This window comes from Mustela nigripes, chromosome 12 (assembly GCF_022355385.1).
Source record: "Mustela nigripes isolate SB6536 chromosome 12, MUSNIG.SB6536, whole genome shotgun sequence".
NCBI classification, from domain to species: domain Eukaryota; kingdom Metazoa; phylum Chordata; class Mammalia; order Carnivora; family Mustelidae; genus Mustela; species Mustela nigripes.
The window spans coordinates 44,608,219-44,634,460 of NC_081568.1; the positions used below are offsets into that span (position 1 = coordinate 44,608,219).

Here is a 26,242-nt window from a genome sequence, read left to right on the forward strand (position 1 = left end):
ATGTCACACCCTGCAAATAGAGTTTCTGCTTCTTACATGGGTATGACTTTGGGTGCAATTCATGGATGACACTCCCCCCACCCCCCCGCCTGTCCTCCGTCTTGGTGAAGCCGAAAGAGAGTGAGTTTTTCAGACAGACACCTGGATTTGAGTTCCAACTCTGCCTACTGGCTACACGACTCCTACAATTCACTCAACCCCTGAAAAACAGGGAAAGTGAATCCCCTATCCCAGGGCTGGGGTGGGGAGTTTACCTACCTGGTGCCTGGCCCAGAGTTATTTCCCTTAAGGTTTTCTTCTCATTTTGCTTTTATCTTACAGGATCAAAACTGTTTGCTCTTTCCCCAGGATTGTTTGTAGACTTCATGTATTTTGTTTGAGGCTCTCCTGGGTCAGTGGTTCTCAAAGTGTGAGGTCTGGACCAGGAGCATTAGCATCACTGCTAATTATTAGAAACTTATTAGAACTTATTAGAAATGCAAACTCTCTGGTATCACTCTCAGATCCAGAAACTCTGTCACCTGTTTTTAAAAGCGCCCCCCCCGCCAGGTGATTCTGACGTACACTCAACTTGGAAAGCCACTAGCCCAAGAGGTCACTTCAAGTAAATAACTTTGAGTATCTGCAAAATGCTTTTACTTCATAGTATTCTCACTTATTTGAATTCTTTTGATTCTCACAAATCTATCCTACTAAACAGGTAAAGCAAAAACTCTTGAGCCTCTTTTTTTTTTTTTAATGAGGAATTTGATATCCCAAAAGACAGCGATCTCCCTTCAGGCCACATGGTCAGTAAGTCACAGACCAGAGCAGCCAGGTGGGCTTTCCCAGGTGAGCTCTGCATTCCCCAATCCTGCAGAGCTCCAAGAACAACCTCAGGTGTTTGAAACAACTCTCCAGACTCTTAGTCAATGTCAAATGAGCTCAAACACTGGAACTTTGCACAAACCACCTTCGCTCTCAGGACCTGAGTTTTTTTCTCTGATGAGTAAGGTCACTGACTATAGCATCTCCCACTGTGTGTGTACCCTACACACATGGGTCTCTTCTGATGCTCAGGGATCCATGACCAGATAATCTTAGAAGTACCACATCTACTTATGTCTCTTGGAAATTCTCAGTGCACGGTGATCTTTCAAAGGTTCTGAGAAGCCTTGCCCTAAAGTAACCTTTTTAAATTCATGTTTTCCAATGTTTATTTTCATATTGTACTTATTAACATCCTTCCAGAAATCATGTTCCATGAAACAAATCCTGGAATCACTGAATGAACTAAGCACTAAGAGGATGTGCTTCTAGGATTTTTCCAGTCTTCAGTTCCTTCCATTAACTCACATCAGGAGGCATCAAACAAATCCATTCAATTCTTGTTACCACTTTCAAAGCTGGTCTTTGTTGACCTCCCTTTTGGGTAACTTGTGGTAGTACCTCCAAGTTATTTCCATGACTTTTCTCCTCCCTTCCTTTCCTATCTTTCTTTCTGTGTTAGGTTACAGAGGAAAGAGTAGGTGTCTTCTCCCTTGCACTAGCTTGTGTTTGAAAAAACATTATATATATATATATATATAAATATATATATATATGTCAATCATACACATATATCTATGTATATCATATATAGATTATATCAAGATTTATGCAATGGTTATTAGGAAAAAAATAGAATTACTATCAAATTCACACCTGATTCCATGTTGCTTTATGAAAAGTTTCTTTGTCTAGGTGAGAATTTAAGTCATTTGGAAGCCAGGCTTTTTGATTCCACTTAGAGCACCTTCTCAAACACCCTAGCCAATGAGAATAACCAGAGGAAACTTTGTCTATGCAATACCACCCAGCATCTGCTTGGGGCCCTCATCTACATGGCATCAAGCACCAGTTTCCCATCTGGACTGTAGTGCAGTGCCTGAGAGAAAGCCATCCTCCTGCAACAGACTTGCACAGACATTTCCATGGAACCTTCTTGGGTTTCCAGGATCCTTGATCTCAGGCCAACAGAGCAGTGGATTTCTACTGTGTGGAAGCCAGGGCTTCTGCCATTAGGGAGAGGGAGGGATGACCAAAGAGCAAGGCTGGTGATTCCACATGCTGGATGTCCAAGGATGAGCATTTCTTGCAACCTTTTCATGTTTATCGACATGCTGGATTTGAATTTTAAAAAGTGAATCAACTATATGTTTCTTAGGAGTCTTGAAAAACACTTGTGACGCACCCTTTCCTCCTCTCTACTAGGCCTTCCCTCACATGATTCCCTCCTTCTGGAATGTGTACTGTTGCCAGAGCAACAAGATCCTACCCCTCTTTCAAAGCCAGATTTATGTGTCACTTCTTTTATCATTCAGCCCCTAATCTCCTCAGCCAAAATGAGTATCTCTCTGATCTCTCTCCTGTATCATTTTGTATCTCTTGGAAAGCGCATATCCAGCCTACCTTGCAGAGGAGATGTTGGACATGGGCAGCTGGCGGGGGAGGGTGGATATGTATACCCGCCTCTCCTACTAATCTATAACACCCTGAGTGTAGGAACCATAGCTCACCTGCAGCTTCCACCCTAGGGCCTGCACACAGTAAGTGCCCAGTAAATGTAGAGTTAAGAAGAGTTGGTTAAGAGTTAAGTTTGCCTTCACTACCTTATTAGCCAGGGAGATCTTGGCTGCAGGGAAAAACCCAATCCAAACTGGCTTAGGCAAACAAAAGGGTTGGTTCATGTTCTGGGAACAAGTACAGTGTATATGAACCCATTTTCCTAGGAGTCCAGGGTAAGCCCTGAATTTAGTGTGGCCCAAATTATATTAGGGACTGGTTTCTGCATCTCTCACTCTGACTCTCAGGGCTAATGATCATTAAACCACTTGGGTCCTATGCCATTTTTTCAAAGATTTTATTTACTTATTTGAAGGAGAGTGAGAGAGAAAATGTGTGCAGGAGCAAGTGGAATGGGAGAAGGAGAAGCAGAGTCCCCGCTGAGCAGGGAGCCCAGTGTGGGGCCTGATCCCAGGACCCTGAGATCATGATCTGAGCCAAAGGCAGCCACTTAACTGAGCCACCCCGCACCCCAGTCCTATGCCATTTTTGAATGAATCATTCTGAGCAGGGAAATGAAGTACGAAGAGCCAGACCCAGTCACGTGCTTCACCATGTAACCAGATGATCAGCCCCATTTGAACTAGAAGGACTAAGAGTGGGGTAAGAGTGATTTTCTAGGGGCGCCCGGGTGGCTCAGTGGGTTAATCCTCTGCCTTTGGCTTAGGTCATGATCTCAGGGTCCTGGGATCAAGCCCCACATCAGCCTCTCTGCTCAGTGGGGAGCTTCCCCCTCCCTCTCTCTGCCTGCCTCTCTGCCTACTTGTGATCTCTGTCCATCAAATAAATAAATAAAATCTTTAAAAAAAAAAAAAAGTGATTTTCCAGCAGAGGAAGGAGATATGGCTGCTCGGCAGGCAGAAGCAACAGATATCGCCCCCACCCGCCCTGTAATGTGAGGAAGATGCCTTCACAGTTAGAGCTGTCAGACAATGGGATCATCTCTCCTGTAAGATAGTGAGCTGATCACTCATTTGTCAGAGATAACCTTCTAGAAAGGCGGAGGGATTCGACTTCTAAGGTTCTTTTCAAACTTTCACATCCTTTAAGATGCAAAAGAATATTCAGTGGAGAGAGAAACAAGAGAATACAGAGCTCCTGAGCTCAGCTGCATTTCTTCTTCTTCTTCTTTTTTTTTTTTGTTTTTTGTTTTTGTTTTTGTTTTGCAGAGAGCCGATGTGGCGGTAGCTCCTTTAACTATCACCTTGGTCCGGGAAGAGGTGATAGACTTCTCCAAGCCATTTATGAGTTTGGGAATCTCCATCATGATAAAAAAGCCGCAGAAGTCCAAACCGGGGGTCTTCTCCTTCCTCGACCCTTTGGCTTATGAGATTTGGATGTGCATTGTCTTTGCCTACATTGGAGTGAGTGTCGTCCTCTTCCTGGTCAGCCGCTTCAGCCCCTATGAATGGCACAGTGAAGAGTTTGAGGAAGGGCGGGACCAGACAACCAGTGACCAATCCAATGAGTTTGGCATATTCAACAGTCTGTGGTTCTCCCTGGGAGCATTCATGCAACAAGGATGTGACATTTCTCCCAGGTCAGTCAGTTCTTCTCAACCCCTTTGCTCAATGCTTTTTTTTTCTTGGGGGCGGGGGGAGCAAATACTGGAAAGCTAAGGGATAGGAATTATTTCCAGACTTTACTGTATTTAGCTTTTCAACTACGCTTTACATCAACTGTCCAATGTATGCTGTCGATTATCTGGATGCCTCCTGTGTCTGAGCCAGCTCTGTCTGTTACCTGATTGATGTGCTCTGTCAAGATTAACAGGCATAATCACAAGTCTGATGTTCTGTGGCTGAAAGGTTCAGAGAAGGGATGAGGGACAGTATGGTACAACTAACATTTAGTGAGCACCCACCGGACGGGAAGCCAGGTTTTGTGTCCCATACTTGCATTATCTTACTGAATTTTCACAGAAGCATAAGGTAGGACCCTCATTATATCTTCTTTCATAAATGAGGACCACAGGAATGTTGAATCTTGCCAAGGTTGCACCGCTGAGTAGTTAGGTGAATTGAGATTCAGACCACCATCCTGTACTACTGGCCAAGTGACGGAAGGAGTGCTGAGCTATGAGTGGGTCCCAGCACTGGCAATAGTGTGCTCTGTATGGCCCTGAGCAGGACTCCTGACCCTGGTAGACCTTGGTGTCTTCATTTTTAAGAGAAAAGGGTTCTCTTCTTCTTAGTTCTGAGACAGGCCTTGGAAATAATCTAGGTCCAGGGGTGATGTAAATTTGCTCCTTGTGGTTCAAAGCGGGGGTTTCTAAGGGGTACCGGAGATACTGCATTGAGAGAACCTGAGTGCCCAAATCAATGAGATTGCAACCCCTCCCCCCAGAACCAAAGTAGTTCCATTTGTGTCTGTTTTATATACTAGATTGTGAATACTGCTTATGGGGGAAAAAAAAAATTCTGAAGCTAAGAAAGAAAAAAAAAAAAAGAAGGCAGAATAGAAATTAGGGGGCATGAAAAAACTTGAAATCTTCCAATCTGGACCAATCCCCACGTTTATTGACCTCCTGTCTTTGTGTGTCATGTTCTTTCAACTACATTCTGGAATGTTCATGCCACAAAGCTCCTCCAATTTACCTGATACACAAGCACTGACTGTATTTCCTTTTCCTTGTACGGTTGTTCTCTATGAACTCCTTTTCCACTAGGCAGTCCTTTATAGACTACCAAGTTTCCAAAGCACACAGGGAGGCATGACTTCGAACTTGGCTGTCATGAATAGATTTGCACACACTGTCACCCTCTGGGGGCAAAATGCATAACAGTTGAGCCCTCCAGGACCTATGCTGGAGGCATCTTTACCACCTGTCTATTGTGTGGTTGAGTTTCAATGAAAACCAATATTCCTAAGTAGCAATGGAATAAAATTCTTCCTAAGTAGCCTCCCTCAGGACTCATTTTGGCTGCTGTATAATTTAGGTAGTCTCATTGTTCACCATTATAATCTTGTTTTTCTTTAAATAAGAAGACAGTTGGGGGGTGGGGTGCGTGGGAGAGGAGGTGTGAGACTGGATGCTTGGCCAATACTGGCAAACACATGGTGAAGAGTAGACAGAACCAAGCAGGGGAAGGACTTGTTAAAAATAAATCAGGCCAGTAGATAAACAGTGGGAAGAAATGACTCTTAGCTCGTCAGTATATTCTAGGGCCATCACAATATGCACGTGTCTAAAAAGACCCAGAGGTTGTTTTCCTCCATTATTTCCTTCCTCGGTGGCCATCTCACCTCCTAATGTCTCACCTAAGTGGTTTGACCTCAGCATATGTTTTCATACTCCCCACCCTTCCACCCATCGTCTCCAGTCCACAAGAGCCGAATCCCTTGTCAGGCCTGTTTTCATTTGCTTTGCACAGAATTTGGTCACGGTTGTGCACAGCTGCACGGCAGGTGCCCTCGTCAGCTGATCTGTGCATCCCCCACTGCACCACGGCCCCCAGCTAACCACCTTCATTCCTCTGTTACCCAGCTGGCCCCTGGAAGGGCATCTGAGTTAGTGACCCCTGACTGCAGGAGAATTTTCACACTTTTTTTCCACTAGAGTATCTTAGGACCCAACACTAAGGTGAAGAGGAGACTGCACAGGGTCCAGCCCAACCTCCTTTCTCCTAATCTTCGATAGAACACCTCCACTCGTTGCCTGTTTTTTCACTGGTAAAATGGAACAGTTCCCACCTCAAGTATTGCTGTGAGGTTTAAATAGAATGATACATACAGAACCCATAATATAATAATATCCAGGAAGCACCATAAAACAAGTGCCATTTTTTATTAATTTATTGATTTTATATGTTGGGCTTCTACTCAATTTCACTAGAAGAAAAGGCACTCCCACTGGTTTGGAGGCCACTGGACTTCTCCCTTGCTGGGAAGTCCAGGGACAAAGCAGAAACAGCCAGTGGTTCACTCCAGAGACCAGCAACACCTGGATGCCTGAGTCCTCCTCCCAGGAACTGAGCAGAAAAATTTGTCATTTTGGATCGAAGAGACTGGCAGACAAAGGGGTAAACCTTCCAGAATAAGAAGTTTTATCTACTTAAGGTGAACTTTTCCTTAGCAGGCCTACCCTAGCCAATCTCAGAGCTTAGGGGCCTACAGAAATCCCCTAACAGTCTGAGAAGCATCATAATGTATCCTGGAAATATACACTACAGAGAAGAAGTGTCTACTTTATCTCACTAGAGCCAGACAACAAAGACAAGGATGCTTAGACAGTGAGCAGAGCCAGAGACTGCAAACATCAACAGAAGCTTTTGTTTTGCTTGTTTTGCACCAAGTTTCATGAGCTTCTGACATGCAGAGCCCTGTGTAGGACAATCTGGGGGCTATGGTGGGAAGAGCTTTAAGGGGCGTATACAAAAAACATCCTTCCAAATGAGCTGCAAATAGTTGTTCTTGCTGTTTACTTAAAGAATATATCATAAATCCTTACTAATTTAGATTTTCGGAAACTTAAGTTCCATCAGAATTACATGTCTCTACACTCATACATTGAGTAATTGTGTCTCTTCATTTCCTCAAAGTTCATGTTCATGTCTGTTAATCAAAGCCAATAAAATGTAGCTCAGTGTGCTTCCTTGCAATTAACACAATAATCTGACCATGGGATTATGAACAGATAAAGAGTAGTCTTCCTTAGATTGTAAGAAGCATGGAAGCAGACAGTGGCTCATGGTTCAATGGAGACAGGAGCTGCTGTTTTGGGATTGTCTTGGCATTTGCTCATTTTCTTTTTTTTTTTTTTAATTAATTTATTTATTTTCAGAAAAACAGTATTCATTATTTTTTTCACCACACCCAGTGCTCCATGCAATCCATGCCCTCTATAATACCCACCACCTGGTACCCCAACCTCCCACCCCCCGCTCATTTTCACATGATGGCTACCCCCAGACATCGTGTGCCTGTTCAAGCAGCAAGAGAGGAAGAAGGATTGCCATTTCTAGCTCTTTGGATCAGAAGAACAAAAGCTTACCAGAATACTCCCCACAAGAGCAGCTGATGCCTGCTTCTGTCTCATTAGTCAGAACAGTGGCCCATGATCACTTTCTAGTGGCAAAGAAGGCCAGTAAGGCAAGAACTTGGGTGTTCTAGCCTCTAGAGGGGAAGGAATGCAGATGGTTGGGAAATCAACCAGCAGCATTGGCCACATTACCTATAGTCAATGTTTTCCACGCTTACACTGTGAGTAAATAATCTGTGATCAACACATTCAATGACATATGCCAGTAAATACTCCTGAAATGCTTTAAAGACTCTTCCCACCTCTCCCTAAAATATTTATATGAGAAACTGGGTTTGTGTAAGCTATTTAACACTCAAAGTTAAAGTTCGGGTTAGCTATGATCACAGATTACAGTTTTTTGCATTAGGCTGATGGTGCGATTAAAATGCCATCCATGAATTGTCTTCATAGGCCTGCTTCTCCTGTCTGATGACCTATTTTTAATAGATATTTAGATTCTTTTTCCCATAGAGAGGAACATTTTGAGAAGAAATATGCTAAAGGAGGGACAAAACCATCACAGGAAAAACGTATTTTTCCTTCAACTTTCTTTTCTGCACCCTCTCCCTCTATGTGTAGGTAGCGTCATTCACCTATTCAACAGATATTGCTAATTGTCCACGATATGCAGGGCATGATGCAGGGCACTGAGTATATGAAGATACATCGGTGAGGAGCACGGGGTCTAGAAGTATTTGCTTCAAGGAGCTGGAGAGTACAGTGCTGTAAGATGGACATTAAACAGGCAACTGTGGTGTGCTGCAAATTAAATGACCCTGCTGTGGCAACAGATAATAAGAGAAGTGGAATTACAGGGGACTGACTAAGTTTCTCTGAGGAGCTGATAGGTAGCAAAGAGGTAGGCTGGCATAGAGCTGAGAGACATAAGAGCCATATGCAAAGGCTCTCAGATGGAAAAGAGCTTCACTGCTTTCAAGGATGGAAGGGGTGACCTGTGCATGTGGCTTGCAGGGAATGAGAACAGGGGTCTGAGACAGCATCAGAGAAGTAGGCAGAGTCCAGATTATGTGCAGCCCCATACCATTATGAATTAAAGAGTTTTACTTTAAATATAATGGGAAGGCATTGGAGACTTTTAAGCAAGGGAAGGATTGATTTACATGCTAAAATATCACTCTGGGGAGCTATGAGAAAAATGAATTGGGCCGAGAATAGTCAAGAGTGGAAGCAGAGAAACCAAGCAGGAGGATCTCATGGCCATCTAGGGGAAATTACAGTGATGGAAATGATAATGGTCAGGAGGATGGATTTGTGGGCTGCTTTGAAACTAGACCTGACAGGACTTGCTGATGGACTGGGTATATGAGAGTGAGGAGAGGGAAGAGGGAAGGTGGATCCAAGAGGTACGGAGGTAGGGGGGGTTCAGAAAACATGGAACCACAGTTCCAGGGACCTTCAGCCGTGGGTGCGAACGTTAGGATGATCTAGTATATACATCTCGTGTTATGCATGAGGAAACCAAGGCCCAAGAGGGCAAAGCGATTTCCTCTGAGGGGACCAAGACCATCCCTGTGGCCTGCTGATACCCAATCCAGTGCTGCCTACCATGCAGTGCCAACCCAGGGCTCCCCTGCCTACCAGTGAGCTATGAGTGAGCCTCTTTACCTCTTTCTTCCCATAGCTCCCACTTCCTCACTAGCTTGGGGTCAGTACTTTTCTGGGTTCAGATGACCTTAGTAAGCAGAACAAGGGGGTGTTTGGAAAGTCCTAGGGGAATAGAGGAAAATGGGAAATTATGACTGCAGCTTTCAAAACTCCTTTATTCCTGATCTTAAAATGTATCAGAATATATGATAATTATCTCACCTAGTGAAGATAATTAGTCTCAGTGAGAAGTCTCAAGTGGAGGAGTGATGGCACTTTGGAGATCTCTAAGAACCCTATACCACACACCACCACCCCCCACCAGCTAATCTACTTGTCGGGCCAAGCAACTGATTCACCATGGGAACAGGATAACCAATGAGCAGATCCCAAACTGATAACCAACGACAGTCTGACCTTTGCATTCACACAAAAGTTCCATAGCAACCAGTATGTGATGACATTAAGAGGAGATGAGAAATCCATCCCATCCACCTCCTGTTCTCCCACACCCTCTTCCAGAGACAGTCATGCAAACCTCCTTTTCTTGCTCATCTTGTGTCATTTAAGTTCTGCAGGAGGAAAGAAGGAACTCTGAGAGTAGAAATTCAGGGAAGTTGATAGAAGCTACCTGAAATCATAAAATATTTCACCTTTAGAAAACATAAACATCATTTAGGACACAGATTCCTTGCTTCAAGAAACAGTATCACAAGGATGTGTAGGCAATCATGATGCAAGAAGTATAGATGCTTTGTTGCTTAAGACTAGGCGGAGGGGTTTCTGCAGGGACCACCTGCATCAAAATCTTGCCACTGGCCCTGATGAGGGGATTCTGCCAATGTGTTAGGTGTGATCTGTGTAGGGACCGTCTGGGATTGGCCCCATCCCTGGGGGATCTTCAACTCAGTGCCTCCTTCCTTTTTAACTCTAATCCTCTGCTACCTGATGGCAAGACCCAGAGCCAGGCTCCAGTGCCCAGCATTTCACAAACCATCGAGAAGCACAAGAGGAGAAGTTTTAGAAGTACCAGAAGCCACATGGAAGTACTAAAATGAATGCAGAGACAGGAGGATAAAGACTTCACTGGGTACGCAAACGAAAAGCATCATTTTCTGCATCTCAGCCAGCAATTCTGGCTATGAGAGAAAAGGAAAATGACCCTCTCCCTCTCTAGAGTGCTCTGAAAGTCCCAAGGTTTGAGCAGCTTCACTGAAAGAAAGCTTGTTTTTTTTTTCCTTTCAAAAATGGCAAAGGCAAATTTTTAGAATGTGTTCCACTGAGCTCAAAGGGATGTTTAGAGCTGTTTATTCACTAATTAAATGTTTATTGAGCACCTATCATGCAACAGATATGGTTCAAAGTACTATAGGACATATCCCTGAACAAAGCAGACAAAAACTCCCTGCCCTCCTAAGAGTTTACCCTCTAGCAAAAGGAGGCAAGCAATAAGCAAAACACCTGTAAAATATAATCAACACCCCCAACCTAATTTGCCAGGTGAAGCTTCTGGCATACAAAGCAGGGAGGGACTTAGCCAGCACTCACAGTGGTAATCTGTGAGATCAGTAACACCAGAATGGTGGTCAGCTGGGAGCTGGGGTAAACTGAGACATGCATATGTCAGCCTAAGAAGGCAGCCCTCACTCGTTTCTAGACAGTCACTGCATTGCTCTGGGAAGTCTGTGCAGAGGAAACAGCAACACACCAAGATTCAGTTTGTAGGCTACCAGATGGAAATCCCTAGAAGAATGGCAAGGAGTATCATGTACCTCTGTACCTTTAATGAATTTAGACATACTTGGAATATTTATATTTATGTATTTTAAAAGGAATGTTCCCTCTCCCCCTCCATTTTTGGCCCCAAGTATATGTTCTAAAATGTGATTACTATGTTTTTTTTTTTCATCTTTGACCTGCCGTAGAAAATCCAGGCCATGGATGGGGGCTGCACTAGAAGAAAGATGATCCCTATGTCTCTATAACAAAAAAGCCTGCCTATGACTATATCTTCCTAGGCTCTACATTGTCCTTGAGAGAACCTCTTGTTTCTTTTTAAACTTTACCTGCAGATACAGCATCTGGAACCAGAAGACCCAATTGTTCCATCTGGGAGGAAGTACAAAATTCTACATAGGGAAAACATGAAAGCATTATTAATTGAATTGATGGGGCATGTATGATCATACTTCTAGAGGAGTCTGGTGGTTCTGAATATGAGTTAGGCACACCATCCGTCTGTGCCAATGAATACTTTTGCCCTAGGGATGTTCAAGGAAGATCATAGGCAAATTAAGCCCAAGGTATCGAGCAGAATATAATTGGTGTCAGGCACCCTAACACAGAAATGACAAACCTACGTGATGATACTCTTGTTGTCTCCGGTGGCTTAAGAGGGCCTTAAAAACAAGGAAGCCCAGTAGCTGCTACAGTCCACCCAGGGAGGCAGTGGGAGCAGCTGCTGTCACAGGGGGCAGGCCCACAGCATTGTAGGTGGTAGTAAAGGAGTTTAGAAAGAAGTTCAGTCTCAGTATACTATTAGCCCACTGGGTGAGTCACTTCCTCTATCTGTGTAGCTACTCCATCTTCAAATGACAGCAAAATGTCCCTACTATGTCCCCAGACCCCTATGTAAGGTGCATCTCCCTCTGATTCCCAGGTTCAGCCAGGGCTCCAGCCAAACCAAGTTGTGCTTCATTCTGTTTGCCCATCCCCTTGTCATCCCCTCTGATTGGAGGGACTACTCCCATCTTTCCTGCTCAACTCTTCCCCTTTTGCAAATACTGGCTTCCCAGGCCCAGTTACTCTTCTGAAGCATGGTCATGGTTATGGCTGAAGCCTGGAATAGTGTTGCTGCCATTGGATCCTAGCAGCTGTGTGGGAAGATATCTTCTCTGCACCTCAGTTTCTTCTTCTGGAAGATGAGGATATTAAGACAACCGACTGAAAGGGTATTAAATGACATTAATGCCCAGAAAGTTCTTCCTCTGCACAGGGCTGACCCACAGACAGTAAGAGCTGTTGACGCTGCTGTTGCTGTCACCACTGTATATGTCTGCATATGTCTGAGGGCATCCTTCACCCGCAGCCCTGCACTGGAGTTACTCTGGCTATTTCTCACCAAGATGCAGACTGGCAGGCTGATCTCTGCATCTCATCCAAAACCTGGCAACAGGCGTTTTGTATTCAAATACATACTTGTTGAATTAATATGTCATTTTCTAAGCATGTCTTGTTTTTCATTTAATGGAGAGAAAGCAATCTAACAGAGAAATTTACTGGCTGTCAGTAACTACTTATATCACATGGGGAAACTCAGTCCTGGTCTATGGAGAGATCTGGAGGAAAATCATGTGGAACTGAAGAAAAGGAATTTACCCAGAAAACAAAGCTCCCCATCATCCTAATGTTGCGAGTTATCCCATTATTCAGGGGTGCTCTAATCTTCTCTTGGCTCACAAAACAGTAGTTATGATTGCTTTCACTTGTTGCAACCTCTGTGTGTCAGGCACTCTCGTGTTAGATCACATTATTCATCGTCATGACAACCTCTGCCTGGGTACATCAGCACCATTCTACAGAAGAGAAAACTGAAGCCCAGAGAGATTAACTCCCTTGTCCCTGGTTACCCTGCAGAGCTGAGATTATAGTCTGTATGTGTCTCATTCCATGATTTATCCTTGACACACTACAGTCTTCCAAAACCAGAAATCTGAGGGGCCCTTAGGGTTCTCCATGGATTGTTAGAATTCATTAAAAGAAGGTATCCATCATCTTCTGTAGGGCTCCCTCACTCTGATTTTTTTTAATGGACCTTTCTTGCCATGGGTTTTTATTGCATTTTTATTCTTTACAGTCTCTTTGTCTTTAAAAACCATCTCCTGAGGAAGGAGAGGTGAGCACCCAGGAGTGCACTCTACCCCCACCAAGTGGAAGTTCAGTGTGGCCAGCCAGAGCAAGAAAGATGTGAAACAGGGGCAGAAGCAAACATAAAACCCACGCCACTTAGGAGAGGCCAACCTCTTGGCTTCACCTAGGAGGCGACTATGGTATACAGTAGGTTTCATAATCACAGCCCAAAGCTAGATATGGCATTTAACCATAGCTCTTTAGGTAGGAATGGGGGTGGGAGGCAAAAAGGATCACAAATGGCCTTCAAGTGGAGAAAGACAACTATCCTATGATCTCCCTGATATGAGGAAGTGGTGATGCAACATGGGGGCTTAAGTGGGTAGGAGAAGAATCAATGAAACAAGATGGGATTGGGAGGGAGACAAACCATAAGTGACTCTTAATCTCACAAAACAAACTGAGGGTTGCTGGGGGGAGGGGGGTTGGGAGAAGGGGGGTGGGGTTATGGACATTGGGGAGGGTGTGTGCTTTGGTGAGTGCTGTGAAGTGTGTAAACCTGGCGATTCACAGACCTGTACCCCTGGGGATAAAAATATATGTTTATAAAAAATAAAAAATTTAAAAAAAATTGTATGGGGGTGGGGGGAACATCTAGGGTCCATACATTTATCCTATAGAAATGGTTGTGCAAATGCGACAAGATGTATATATAAGGATGTCCCTTTCGTTGTTGTTTTAAAAATCTGGCAGTAGCCCACTGTCCCTCAGTGGAAGTCTGCTGAAAGAAGGGATCGTTCATCATCCAGTGGAACCCAGGGCAGCTGTTTTGGTAGAAGAACAAGAATGCCTGTGCTGCTTTGTAAAGATCTTCAGGGTTGCATGGCAGGGAAATAATGGGTTGTGGTCCCACTGGTCCCAAATTATAGGTTCTTTTCACTGCACCAGGCTGCCTTCCTGGAACACAGGGAACTAAGAGAATGCATAACTGAGGGCTAAACTCTGTGGCATGTGGATTTGGTGCCAAATTTTTTCTGAGAAAGGAGAAATTAGTGTGGGCTGTGGTGAAGAGAGACCTCCGGGAAGCATTGGACTGTGCCGTGAAAGATGAGATAAGATTTTCTACAAAAGCAAAGAGAAATGAAGAGGGAAATCTAGGGGTGCAGGAGTGGGGGCAGAGATTGCCATGAACAAAGGCACTGAGGCAGGCATGTGTTGAGCCAGGGGACCTTTTCAAACAAGGCCTTCCCTAGGTACTCATTAGCTGAAGGTTCAGAGCTCACGAAGTTTAATAATAAACTCAATACTATGACTTTGGGGGACCTATAACCTTTATAAAGCCATTAGAGCATCACCCAAGAAACGAAGAGACTAAAATGGGCAATATTGGGTCCGTTCTTCAGTTGCTGTCAGTGAGAAATTCCCAGCTCCCCATTGAGCACCTGTATTGATTGGTGTTAAGTCTTGGTCTACAGTAGATAGAATGATGTTAGCCAGGTCTCATTTCTAGAATTCAGAGGATCCTGGCTGGGTACTCGGGGAGTCCCTTCCACTGCTGCTGTCAGGTTATTTATCTCCTGAGTGGCACAGAGGGGCTGTCAAGGCAGAAAGATGACTTCCCTTCTGTGGAATTCTGGCTAGGCACCTACCTGATATTCATTTTCTCTTTCATGTCCTATTCTCTGTGTACCTACCCATTCTGGGAAGGGGGAGAGAGAGAATGGAGAGGGAGTTTATTTTGTTTTGTTTCTGGTTACTGTGAGTGTATATATCTGTAGGCACCAGGGAACATTAATCATCAAATGTTTTAATTGAATGTCATTTGGGGTCTAAACCTTGCCTCGGGCATAATGCTAAACATTATGGCAGATGCAAAGAAGCAAGAAACATGAGTTCAGACCTCTGACTTTACAAGTCAGTGGAAGAACCAAGATACATAAGGGAAAAAAAAAAAACATAGATAGTAAAACAGAATGTATAACCAAGTAATTCCCAAGAACAGGATTTGTAGTCAATAGGTAGAGGGGGGAAAAAAGATCACTGAGGACTAAAACAATCTGGGCTGGCTTATTGAAAAAGGAAAGACTTGGCTGGTCCTAAAGGATAAAGCTAAACTTACAGAAGAAACTCTAGGTAAGGCAGTTGGGGGGTGGAGAGAAGCCCAAGCGAATAAGAAGAAATAACTGCATCTTGAGACCATACAACCATTATTCACAGAGACCTGAGTTTGAACCCTAACCCACTAGTTACTAGTTACAAGACTTGAGCCAGTAACTTAACTACCAAGCTTCAGTATCCCTTAAAAAACAGGGTCATTAATGCCAATATCATAGGATTCTTACAGAAATACATAAATAAAAACTAATGCATGTTGCCTAGCATATACCAAGGATTCAAAAATCTTAATTTTCTTTCTGTCCTTTTGAGTTGATCACATCACTTCCTTTCCACTTTGTCTCTGGCCTCCCACCAATCATTTATTCTCTGCTGAGAGCTTTGTGGGACTCACTGCCATCAATCTCCTTATCTGGTTGCCCTTCTGGCCCAGCACTGGCCTGAGAGAAGTCCAGAAACTGCTCCAGAAGAAGGAGGAAGGCTGCCGGGAACAGTGTCATGACTGGAGGGTATGGACAGCATCACCCATCCCATTCCAGGGTTACGTCTCACTTTAAGCCTACCCAGGAACTGGATCTGAGCTGCTGGCTGCCTCCCTAGCAAAACTCATCTCCTTGGCCTCAATTTTACCCTGCCAAACTACACTGTCTACCAGTCCCCTCCTCAGCTCCTGGGCATCAGGTTTTGTTTCTTAGTGGTGAGCATTACAGTGTTCCCCAGAGTTAAAGACACTGGTTTTGCAGGACTTGCAAATATGCAGCACTTTCTGAACAGAGTAATTAAGAGCACGAGCCCAGAAGTTAGGCCGGGGCTTATTTCCGCCTGGCACACTTATCTGCTGTGTGACCCTGGACAACCCACTTTGCAACTCAGAGTCTCTGTTACTATTGCTACATAAGTCCAAACTTGTGGCATATTATGCTCATGGAATCTTTGAGTCAGTAAATCTGAAACACAGCGTAGTGGAATGCCTTATCCCTGCCTGAGGATGTCCAGGGCCTCAGATGGAAGAACTAAAAGCCTGTGGATGACTGGATAGCCAGGGGGAGGAATCACAAGAAGACTCCTGTACACAGCTGACAGGTGAAGCTGTTGCCGCAAACACCTGCATGTGCCCTCTCCATGCTCTGCTTGGGCTTCCTTGGCATGAGGTCAGTTCCAAAAACAAGGGACCAAACAGAAGGCAGGCAGAAGCTGTATCACCTTACGTGACCTACCCTGAGAAGTCACATAGTGTGACTTATGCCATAGTCACAAATCCAGGCATATCAAAAAGGAAGGAACCTTTCAGTAGAACAAGTGTCAAAAATCACATTGTTAAGTAAGACAGTACTGAGTAAGACATTGTTATGGCCATATTTGGAAAATACAATCTGTCATACCTTATACATAAAGAGAAGATAATCCTTTTTGGAATCACTGTAAAGATTAAATAAACTCTTATGGTACTTAATATGGTGCCTGACATGTAATCAGTAAAAGTCATATATTCATTCATTCATTCTCTCCCCCTTCCTCTCTCTCCTTCTCCCTCTTCCCTCCCCTGCCTCTCTCCTAGAGTAAAGATATATACACATATATGACATTTAGAGTCAGTGCTTATTAATGTATAGTCAGTGCTTATTAATATTTTGTGTCCATAATAGATTCTAGTAATTATTTGAGTTAATGAATCTACAGATTAGATCCCTAATGAATCTACAGAACAGAGCCTTAAATGTCAGGTAGTTTCTTATCTAAGCATCTCATTTTATACTTCAGAAAACCAAGGTGGAGAGAGTTCACAAAGTGGGTTAAATTAACATTGACCATTTCATAGTCGAGACTTCAATGAAGCATTTTTGTTGAAAATAAATCAAGTGACCCTAACAATGAGCAATTTTCCAAATGACTGATGCTTAGATTTCAACACCTTTCAGGGTATGTAGGGCCTTGAACTTCATCATAATCCCTAGAGGCGAATGAAAAGAGACAGGAGGAACACAAGAGCTTGGTGTGTTCTCATTTTGCAGATCTGAACACTGAAATGAGCCAGGTCACTGCCTTTGCTTTTTTGACACTATATATATTGTTCCTGCTCCCCACAGCCAAAGGTGCTGCATTTAGGCAATATTTGCTCAGCGAATCAGCAAAGCAGAACAGAGTTAGCAAAACTGTGATGGTGTGCCTTTTCATCCCTGTACTGAGAAGTAAAGCCAAGGCAAACAGAACAAAAGGGGAATGGTTTATTTTTCCTCAGCAAAGCCATGTAGAGAGCCTGGCTGGACAAGGACAGGAGTCAGAAGACATTAATTATGGCCAGGTGACACCAGGCAAGTCACTTTCCTTCTCACACCTCAGATTTCATAGTCTGAATGATCTACAACGGAAAGGGTTTACTGAGTCCTTTTGATCAGTTCTCTCCTTAATACATGAAGAATACATAGAAATAAGAAATGCCAGGTCTTTGCTTATGTAACGTTTATAGTCAAACTGGGAAGATATGACTAACATAAGGAACAGGAAACTTACAAAGTGCAGGTGTATCTAGGACCCCACATGCCATCCGTGCCATCCTATATCATCTGAAGGGAGAGATGGGTGTTGGTAGAAGGTCAGTATTCATCTACCCATCTGGCTGGAGAAGGAGAAAGAGCAGACACATCATTAAACCCAAAGCAAACCCACCGGACCTCCCTACAAAGCCAGTGGATTTTACATTTCCCCATATCTGTTGCATCGAAACTCAAAGGGGAAAAAGAGGATTTCATACTAACACAAAGAAGATTCATTATTTATTTTTTTCAAACTGCAACCTCTTTTTAAATCAATGGACTTTACCCTTTTAGATTTGATTTGATTAGCATAGGAAGACTGTTTTTTATTATGTTACATTAGTCTCCATACATCATTAGTTTTGATGTAGCATTCCATGATTTGTTGTTTGCAGGTAACACCCAACGCTCCATGCAATATGTGCCCTCCTTAATACCCTTCATCAGGCTCATCCATCCTCCCCCTCCCCTGCCCCCATCTAAAACCTTCAGTTTGTTTCCTGTAGTCCATAGTCTCCCGTAGTTTTTCTCCCCCTCTGATTCCCCCTCTTCATTTCTTCCTTCCTTTTCCTAATGTGTTCCATGCTATTCCTTACATTCTAAAAATAAATGATAATTGACTTTCTCTGCTTGACTTATTTCTCTTACCATATCCTCCAGTTCCATCCATGTTGATACAAATGTTGGGTATTCATCCTTTCCGATGACTATTATTCCATTGTATATATGGAATATATATGTAATATTCCATTGTATATATGGATCACATCTTTTTCCATTCATCTGTTGAAGGGCATCTCAACTCCTTCTGAAGTTTAGCTATTGTGGACATTGCTGCTATGAACATTGGGGTGCATCTGTGGCCCATCTTTTCACTACAACTTTGTATCTTTAGGGTAAATACCCAGTGGTGCGATTGCTGGGTCATAAAGTAGTTCTATTTTTAACCTTTTTTAAAAAAGATTTTATTTATTTATTTCACAGAGAGAGAGAGATCACAAGTAGGCAGAGAGGCAGGCAGAGAGAGGGGGGAAGCAGGCTCCCTGCTGAGCAGAGAGCCCGATGTCGGGCTTGATCCCAGGACCTTGAGATCATGACCTGAGCCAAAGGCAGAGGCTCAACCCACTGAGCCACCCAGGCACCCCTATTTTTAACTTCTGAGGAATCTCCACACTGTTTTCCGAAGTGGCTGTATCAACTTGTGTTCTTACCAACAGGGTAAGAGGGTTCCCCAGGGTAAGAGGGTTCCCCAGGGTAAGAGGGTTCCCCTTTCTCCACAACCTCTCCAACTTTTGTTGCTCTTTGCCTTGTCAATTTTTGCCATTCTAACTGGTATAAGGTGGTATCTCTATGTAGCTTTAATTTGACTTTCCCTGATCATTAATGATGTTGAACATTTTTTCATGTGTCTGTTAGCCATTTGTATGTCTTCTTTGGACAAGTGTCTGTTCATGTCTTCTGCCCATTTTTTGACTTGTTTTTTGGATGTTGACTTTGAGGACTTCTCTGTAGATCTTGGCTATCAGCCCTTTATCTGTAGTGTCATTTGCAAATATCTTCTCCTGTGTCACGGGTTGCCTCTTTGTTCTGTTGACTCTTTCCTTTGCTGTGCAAAAGCTTTTTTTTTTTTTCTTAATTAAATTGATTTATTTATTTTCAGAAAAACAGTATTCATTATTTTTTCACCACACCCAGTGCTCCATGCAATCGTGCCCTCTATAATACCCACCACCTTGTACCCCAACCTCCCACCCCCCTGCCATTTCAAACCCCTCAGATTGTTTTTCAGAGTCCATAGTCTCTCATGATTCACCTCCCCTTCAAATTTACCCCAACTCCCTTCTCCTCTCTAACACCCCTAAAAGCTTTTTATCTTTTTTAAAAAATTTCTTTTCTTTTATTAACATGTAATGTATTATTTGCCCCAGGACTACAGGTCTGTGAATCATGAGGCTTATACATTTCACAGCACTTACCACAGCACATATCCTTTCCAATGTCCATAGCCCAGCCACCATATCCCTAAACCCCCACCCTCCAACAACCCTCAGTTTGTTTCATGAGATTAAGAGTCTCTTATGGTTTGTCTCCCTCCCGATCCCATCTTGTTGCATTTTTTTCCCTACCCCCACAACCTCCCGCCCTGCCTCTCAAATTCCTCATATCAGAGAGATCATATGATAATCTTTCTCTGATTGACTTATTTCACTTAGCATAATAACCTCCAGTTCCATCTACCTCATTGCAAATGGCAAGATTTCAGGGGTTTTGATGGCTGCATAGTATGCCATTGGATAGAACCTAGATGAATGGATAAAGATGATGTGGTGTACACACACACACACACACACACACACACACACACACAGGAATACCATGCAGCAGCTTTTTTGTCTTGATGAAATTGCCAAAGTTCCTTTTTGTTTTTGTTTCCATTGCCTTTGGAGATGTGTCTCCAAAGATGTTGGTGTGGCTGATGATGAAGAGGTTACTGCCTATGCTCTCCTCTAGGACTCTGATGTATTCCTGTCTCATGATGAGGTCTTCCATCCATTTAGAGTTAATCTTTGTGTATGGTGTAAAAGAATGGTCGAGTTTCATTCTTCTGTATATAGCTGCCCGATTTTCCCAGCACCATTTATTGAAGAGACTGTTTTTTCCATTGGATGTTTTTTTCCTGCTTTGTTGAAGATTAGTTGACCATAGAGTTGAGGGTCCATATCTGGGCTCACTATCCTGTTCCATTGATCTATGTGTCTGTTTTTATGACAATACCAAGCTGTCTTGGTGATCACAGCTTTATAATATAGCTTGAAATCGGGCAACGTGATGCCCCCAGCTTTGTTTTTCTTTTTCAACATTTCCTTGGCCATTCAGGGTCTTTCTGGTTCCATACAAATTTTAGGATTGCTTGTTCCAGCACTTTGAAAAATGTTAAAATGTCTATGCTGCCCAGAGCAATCTATACTTTCAACACCATCCTGAGCATAGGAAGATTTTAATTGTGAGTTACTGTTTTCCTCATATCTTACCTCCCTTTGACACATAATTTACTTAATTATTGTGAGGTCCAACACACAATCAGTGTACAAATAAAAAATACATAGCTCAATTTTCATAAAGTGAAAACACCTATATAATCAAAACTAAAATTAAGAAATAGAATACTACCAAAATCTCAGGGACCTGTTTTTGCTCCCTTCACCATACAAGAGTAATCACTATCCTGACTCCTGACAACATAGATTAATTTTACTAACTGAGCTGTTTTTGAACCTTATAAGTAGAACTATACAATACGTACTCTTTTTAAGTCTGGGTCTTTTTGCTCAGTATTATGTTGTGAAATTCATCTATATCATCACATTCAGTTGTAGTCCATTCATTCTCATTTTTGTATAGTATTTCATCATGTGGATACATTGCAACTTATTTATCCATAAATAAATCCAGAAGTGTGACTTATCTTTGCAGATAAACATTTCTGTTGTGCCCAGTGATAGGCCATTATAAGTAATACTGCTATATTCTTGTAAAAGTCTTTGGATGAGCATATGGAATTTCTGTTGGGTATATACCTAGGATAGGAATTCCCAGACCACAGTATTTATAATTCCCTGGTACAGATTTGCCAAACTGTTTCTGAAAACAAGTTTACATCCTCATAAGCAAAAGATGTGTTTAGTTGCTCACATCTACCTTTTTCATTTTAACAAGTGGGTGCTGTAATATCACATTGTTTTTAATTTGCATTTGTCTGATGACTCATAGCTTTTTCATATTTATTAGCCATTTGTATAGCCACTTTCATGAAGAAGTAGGAAATTTTTTCCCACTCTTCTGTTAAGTTTGTTTTTTTCTTCTCGCTGTTGTATTATAAAGCATTCTTTATATATCCTTGGTAATGCATATTATCAGATGCCTGTATTATCAGTATCTTCTGTTCTGTGGTTTGTCTTTTCACTATCTTGACAGTGTTGTATGATGAACAGAAATAGTTATAATGTAGTCAGTTTAGCAAGTTTTTCCTTTATGACTAGGACTCTGTTTTGCTAAGATATCTTTGCCTACCTCAAAGTCATGAAGATATTCTTCTATGATTTCTTACGAAATGTTACGTCTCATATTTGGATCTGTGTGTCCAGTAGATATGTGCAAAGTACAGGACCAGGTTTGTTGTTGTTTTTATTTTGCATATAGATTTCCTGTTGAGCTATCATGATTTATTGAAGCCGTCCATTTCCCCCACTGCATTCCCCTTCCTCATAAATCAGGTCAACAAATAGAAATAGATTTGCTTTTGGACACTTGATTCTGTTCTGTTGATGTACTTATTTATTCTTGCCCTACACCTTCCTAGCTAATTACATAGCTTTATAATACCTCAATAACTAGTAAGCAGATGTCTGGAGAAGGCTGGTCATGGATGCTAAAACAAAGGCTGAATTATTCCATTAGGAGTAGGGGGAAGTATAGAAGAGACTCTCATGAGATGATGTCTACAGTATTTTTCTAACTGCAAGATACTGGGGCATTAGTGATTGTGGTTTTTTCTTGAAGCTCTAGAACAAATCAATAGCTGAGACACTGTCAGTGATTTTCTGGGCAGTGTTTCAAAATACCTACAAGTGATGGATAAAGCTCAGAACACTTCTGAGTACAAAAGGCATCCTTTAGCATCCAAACATGGAGCATGCAAAACTCCAGAGACATCAGAGAAAAGGAAGAGAAGGATTTATTCTCTTTCACTGAAAATTAACCTAAAAGAAAAAAGATTCCATATCAAATGAGGTAGCAGGTAGTAGGAAACAAAAAGGCATTTTTTTGTGCATTCAAAACATCATTGCTCTTATTGACTCTTAGTCTCAATTCAGCGCGTAAAGAAAGCTATAGATTGCATTGGAACACCATAAGATGGATGAACAAGTGAAAAATATAAAATTGTTTTTAGGTAGCATGTTTTGTGCCAGTTGAGTCTAAGGCTATTACTAAGTAATGGATGTGTTGGGGCAGTTAAACTAGGGGTATTGACTGAGTTTGAATCACTAAGCTCTCAACACATGATAAAAATAAAAATAACTCACAGAAAAAGCAAACTCATCTATAGGCTTGAACCACATAGCAAAAACCGTCTGTGCAAAATTTGGTTTTATTTTATGTTGTGAATTTTCTATCCTTGTTAAGTCAACTGTACTGAAATGCTAGGACATTGAAAAGGATAAACAACATTGCTTTTTGTTGCAGCAAAGTAAAACCCCCACACTCAATAAATCAGAACTGTGCTGGCAAAAATTGAATAATTCCATCATTTGCTGAAACCTCTAAAACCCCAAATTTGTTCGAATACTTCTGTAAACAATTCAATCAATCAGTGTTGACAAAAGTATATGTTAGAGCACTTATAGTGGACTCAGGTCTGGGCTCGGTGAATGGGAAGTTCTCAAGGACAATAACATATGGTCCCTAAACACGTACACACACACACTCCATTATTTATTAATTTACTGGAAAGAAAATGCCCATTAAATAACTGAACGTGGTGCTAGCTCTCTTATCTGCATCCTTCAGCACTGTAGCAGCCTTTACATGCTATTATAGTTGCTTTTACAGTACCTATTCCCTAGGCCACTGCTTCTGAAATTTGTGCATAAAAGTTATCAAGGGTTTTTGTTAAAATGAGTTTCAAATTTAGTAGGTTGGGAGTGGGGCATAGGATCTTGTATTTTTTTTTAAGATTTTATTTATTTATTTGACAGACAGAGATCACAAGTTTGCAGAGAGGTGGGCAGAGAAAGAGAGAGAAGAGGAAGCAGGCTCCCTGCTGAGCAGAGAGCCCAATGCAGGACCCCATCCCAGGACCCTGGGACCATGACCTGAGCCGAAGGCAGAGGCTTTAACCCACTGAGCCATCCAGGCATTCCAGGATCTTGTATTTCTAATAAACTCCCAGATGAAGCCAATGCTGCTGGTCCAAGGACTGTATTTTGAGTAATAAAGCTGTAGGCTGACTCAGAGCTCCCCTAGAGTAAGGGCTTCATTGTCTTGCCCACCACTGTAACCCTAACACCTACCACAGAGCCTAGATGAGTATACACTGAGTAAAGAATTAAGCGTCTGAATATTACTTACAATTTGCATTTATCAATACATTTTTGCATTGGCAGACATAAAAAAATTTAACAGTATGGGCATAAATACCAAAATAAGAATAGACTTGGCCTGATGAAGAAGACATGATGGAAAGATGTGGGAAGTAAAATAGATGGGAAAGTACTATCAAATTATAAAGGGTTTTGAAAACCAGGCAAATGATTGAATATTAGGCAGGAAATAAAGAACACGCCAGTATAATTTCCTAATATAAATCAGTATAATAATTCCCTAGTATAAATCAATATGATCTCCTAATAAATAGGAGAGTGGTGGACTGAGAATTTTAAGATGCTTAGTCTGATGGCATTAGGCAAAAAAGCGGTGGGCAGCATAGTTTTTTTCAATTCTTAAGACATTATCTGTGCTTCCACAAGTCCTCTCTTTTCCTCAACTAGAATGTGAGCTACCTAAGAGCAGAACCCAATTTTTATTCATCTCTATATCCCAGTTTCCAGCAGAGGGGCTGGTGCACAGCAGTCACTTCAGAATGTTCCATGTCTGGATATGCCACTCCTGGTAGTCCAGCAGTGTCACTAAGAACCCCAAAGAAAACAAAAACATTTCTGGGGTGCCTTGATTGTGGCATGCCATACAAAGTGTGAATAATGTAAAGCAGAAGGCAGGGGAATCATTATACCATAAGGAATCAGGTCAATCGAGAGGCAGGACAGTTACAGACATCAGAACCATGGAGAGCTCTCAGTGAGTTGCTCTGACTCTCTGGGCCCTGTAATCTGAATTTGCCGAAATTGCTGACTCTTAGGAGACCAGCGAAATTTAGTGGAGCATATTCATGAGCCACTGATATAAAACACGAGAATTACTATAGAAATTATATGTCATATTGTGCTAACTGATTACTACTACTTCATTATCTAATAAAAAGCAGACAACAGAGTTTATGCATATGACACATTATTATCTGTAAATGTCAATTAAAATAAAATTACAATAAACATGAACTCTGCTTTGAGACAGAGCCATTATTCTTGGAAAGCTATAGGAACAATATAGACCAGTTTGGTCTAATTATATTCTGATCTAACTATACCATGGGAGTACAGTGTTTAAATCAATGTTCTCTGATAAAGATCTCCTGTGTGTCGTTTATATCAATATTGGTTTTCATGGGCTTCAGTGTCTCAACTTAGAGGATGCCTGTATTAAGAGATACATCAGAATCTGAAAATGCAAATGTTTTATGGCATTTTATAGCATTTCCCTTTGCCAGATCATTTCTCCAAGGGAAATCAAGTAAGTGAAGTAAATTCGAGTTACTTTTAAAGACTCAAGAAGAGCTATTCCTCCTTAACAAGTGGAACATTAAATAAAGACCTGATGATCCTGTAGTCACCTCAGTTTCCCTCAGATTACCACAGTTGCTGGTCTTTTGGTCATTTGGGTTACCCTCCCCAGAGGAGCAACTGGAGTTAAATTAAAACCATTTCCCTATAATTCATTGGAATTTTCTTAACAGTTGAATGAAAGAAGAAAAACAGCTGCCATAGTAAATCTTTTTCCAACTATTAAGACCTTTCTTATGTTAGGGTATTTTATACATATTTGGACCCAGAATTCTTCCTAGTTCCATTCTAATTTTGAAAAACCAATATGCAAAAATTCTCCAGTAATGAATATCATTAACCCTCAACAATATACATAACACAGTGCTAGATAGTAGCAGGGGGTCGTAACATCTATTCAGTATTCAACAAATATTTATTGAGGGCTTACTAAGTGCCTACAGGAGAAGTGAAGTTCAAGGTCTTTATTTATAAAAAGTGAAGTTCAAGGTCTTTATTTATAAAAAGAGATCGGGAAACTTGCATTTCTTGATAATTTACCATTAGACATACAGGGTGCTGGATTCCCACATCACTCCTTTAATGAACTTACAATTTAGTTAAGAAAGAATGAGAAGGATGATGATGTGAATAGTTTTAATGACAGTATTAAACACATACCATGCACATGGCACAGTTACAAATGCTTTGCATGCATTATCTATTTAAATCCTTAACAACCCCATGTTATTGTGTAAGAAGCCTATGCTTATGAAATAGGTATAACCACCCTTGCTTTAGACAAAACAACTGAGATTTAAAGACGTGCAGAGCTCTCTCTAGTTTGCACAGCTAATGAAGTAAAGAGTTCGGATTTTAAGTCAGGTCTGACTAGCTTCAAAGTGTGTATTCCTAACCAATCACCAGACTGGATCCCTTACACTACAAATCACTTAGAAATGCCAAGATCTGTCATATTCTGACCTGAACTCCCTAGAAAGGCATCTTTTGGCCTATTTAAGCTGAACCGTTCACTATTCCCCGATTACATCTGGGCCTTTTTTTCACCTCTTACTGGTTATGGCTCTTTGAGTTCT

The 26,242-nt window shown here is 41.9% G+C and overlaps 1 protein-coding gene across 3 annotated transcripts in view; it reads left to right on the forward strand.

Moving 5' to 3' along the window:
* GRIA1 (glutamate ionotropic receptor AMPA type subunit 1) overlaps window positions 1-26,242 on the forward strand; it is a 306,213-nt gene that overhangs the window by 209,473 nt on the left and 70,498 nt on the right. For all 3 annotated transcript variants that reach the window (XM_059417205.1, XM_059417204.1, XM_059417206.1), the window contains one exon: window positions 3,753-4,123. In XM_059417205.1, coding sequence (XP_059273188.1) covers window positions 3,753-4,123 — 371 coding nt within the window. The remainder of the gene's footprint in view (window positions 1-3,752; window positions 4,124-26,242) is intronic.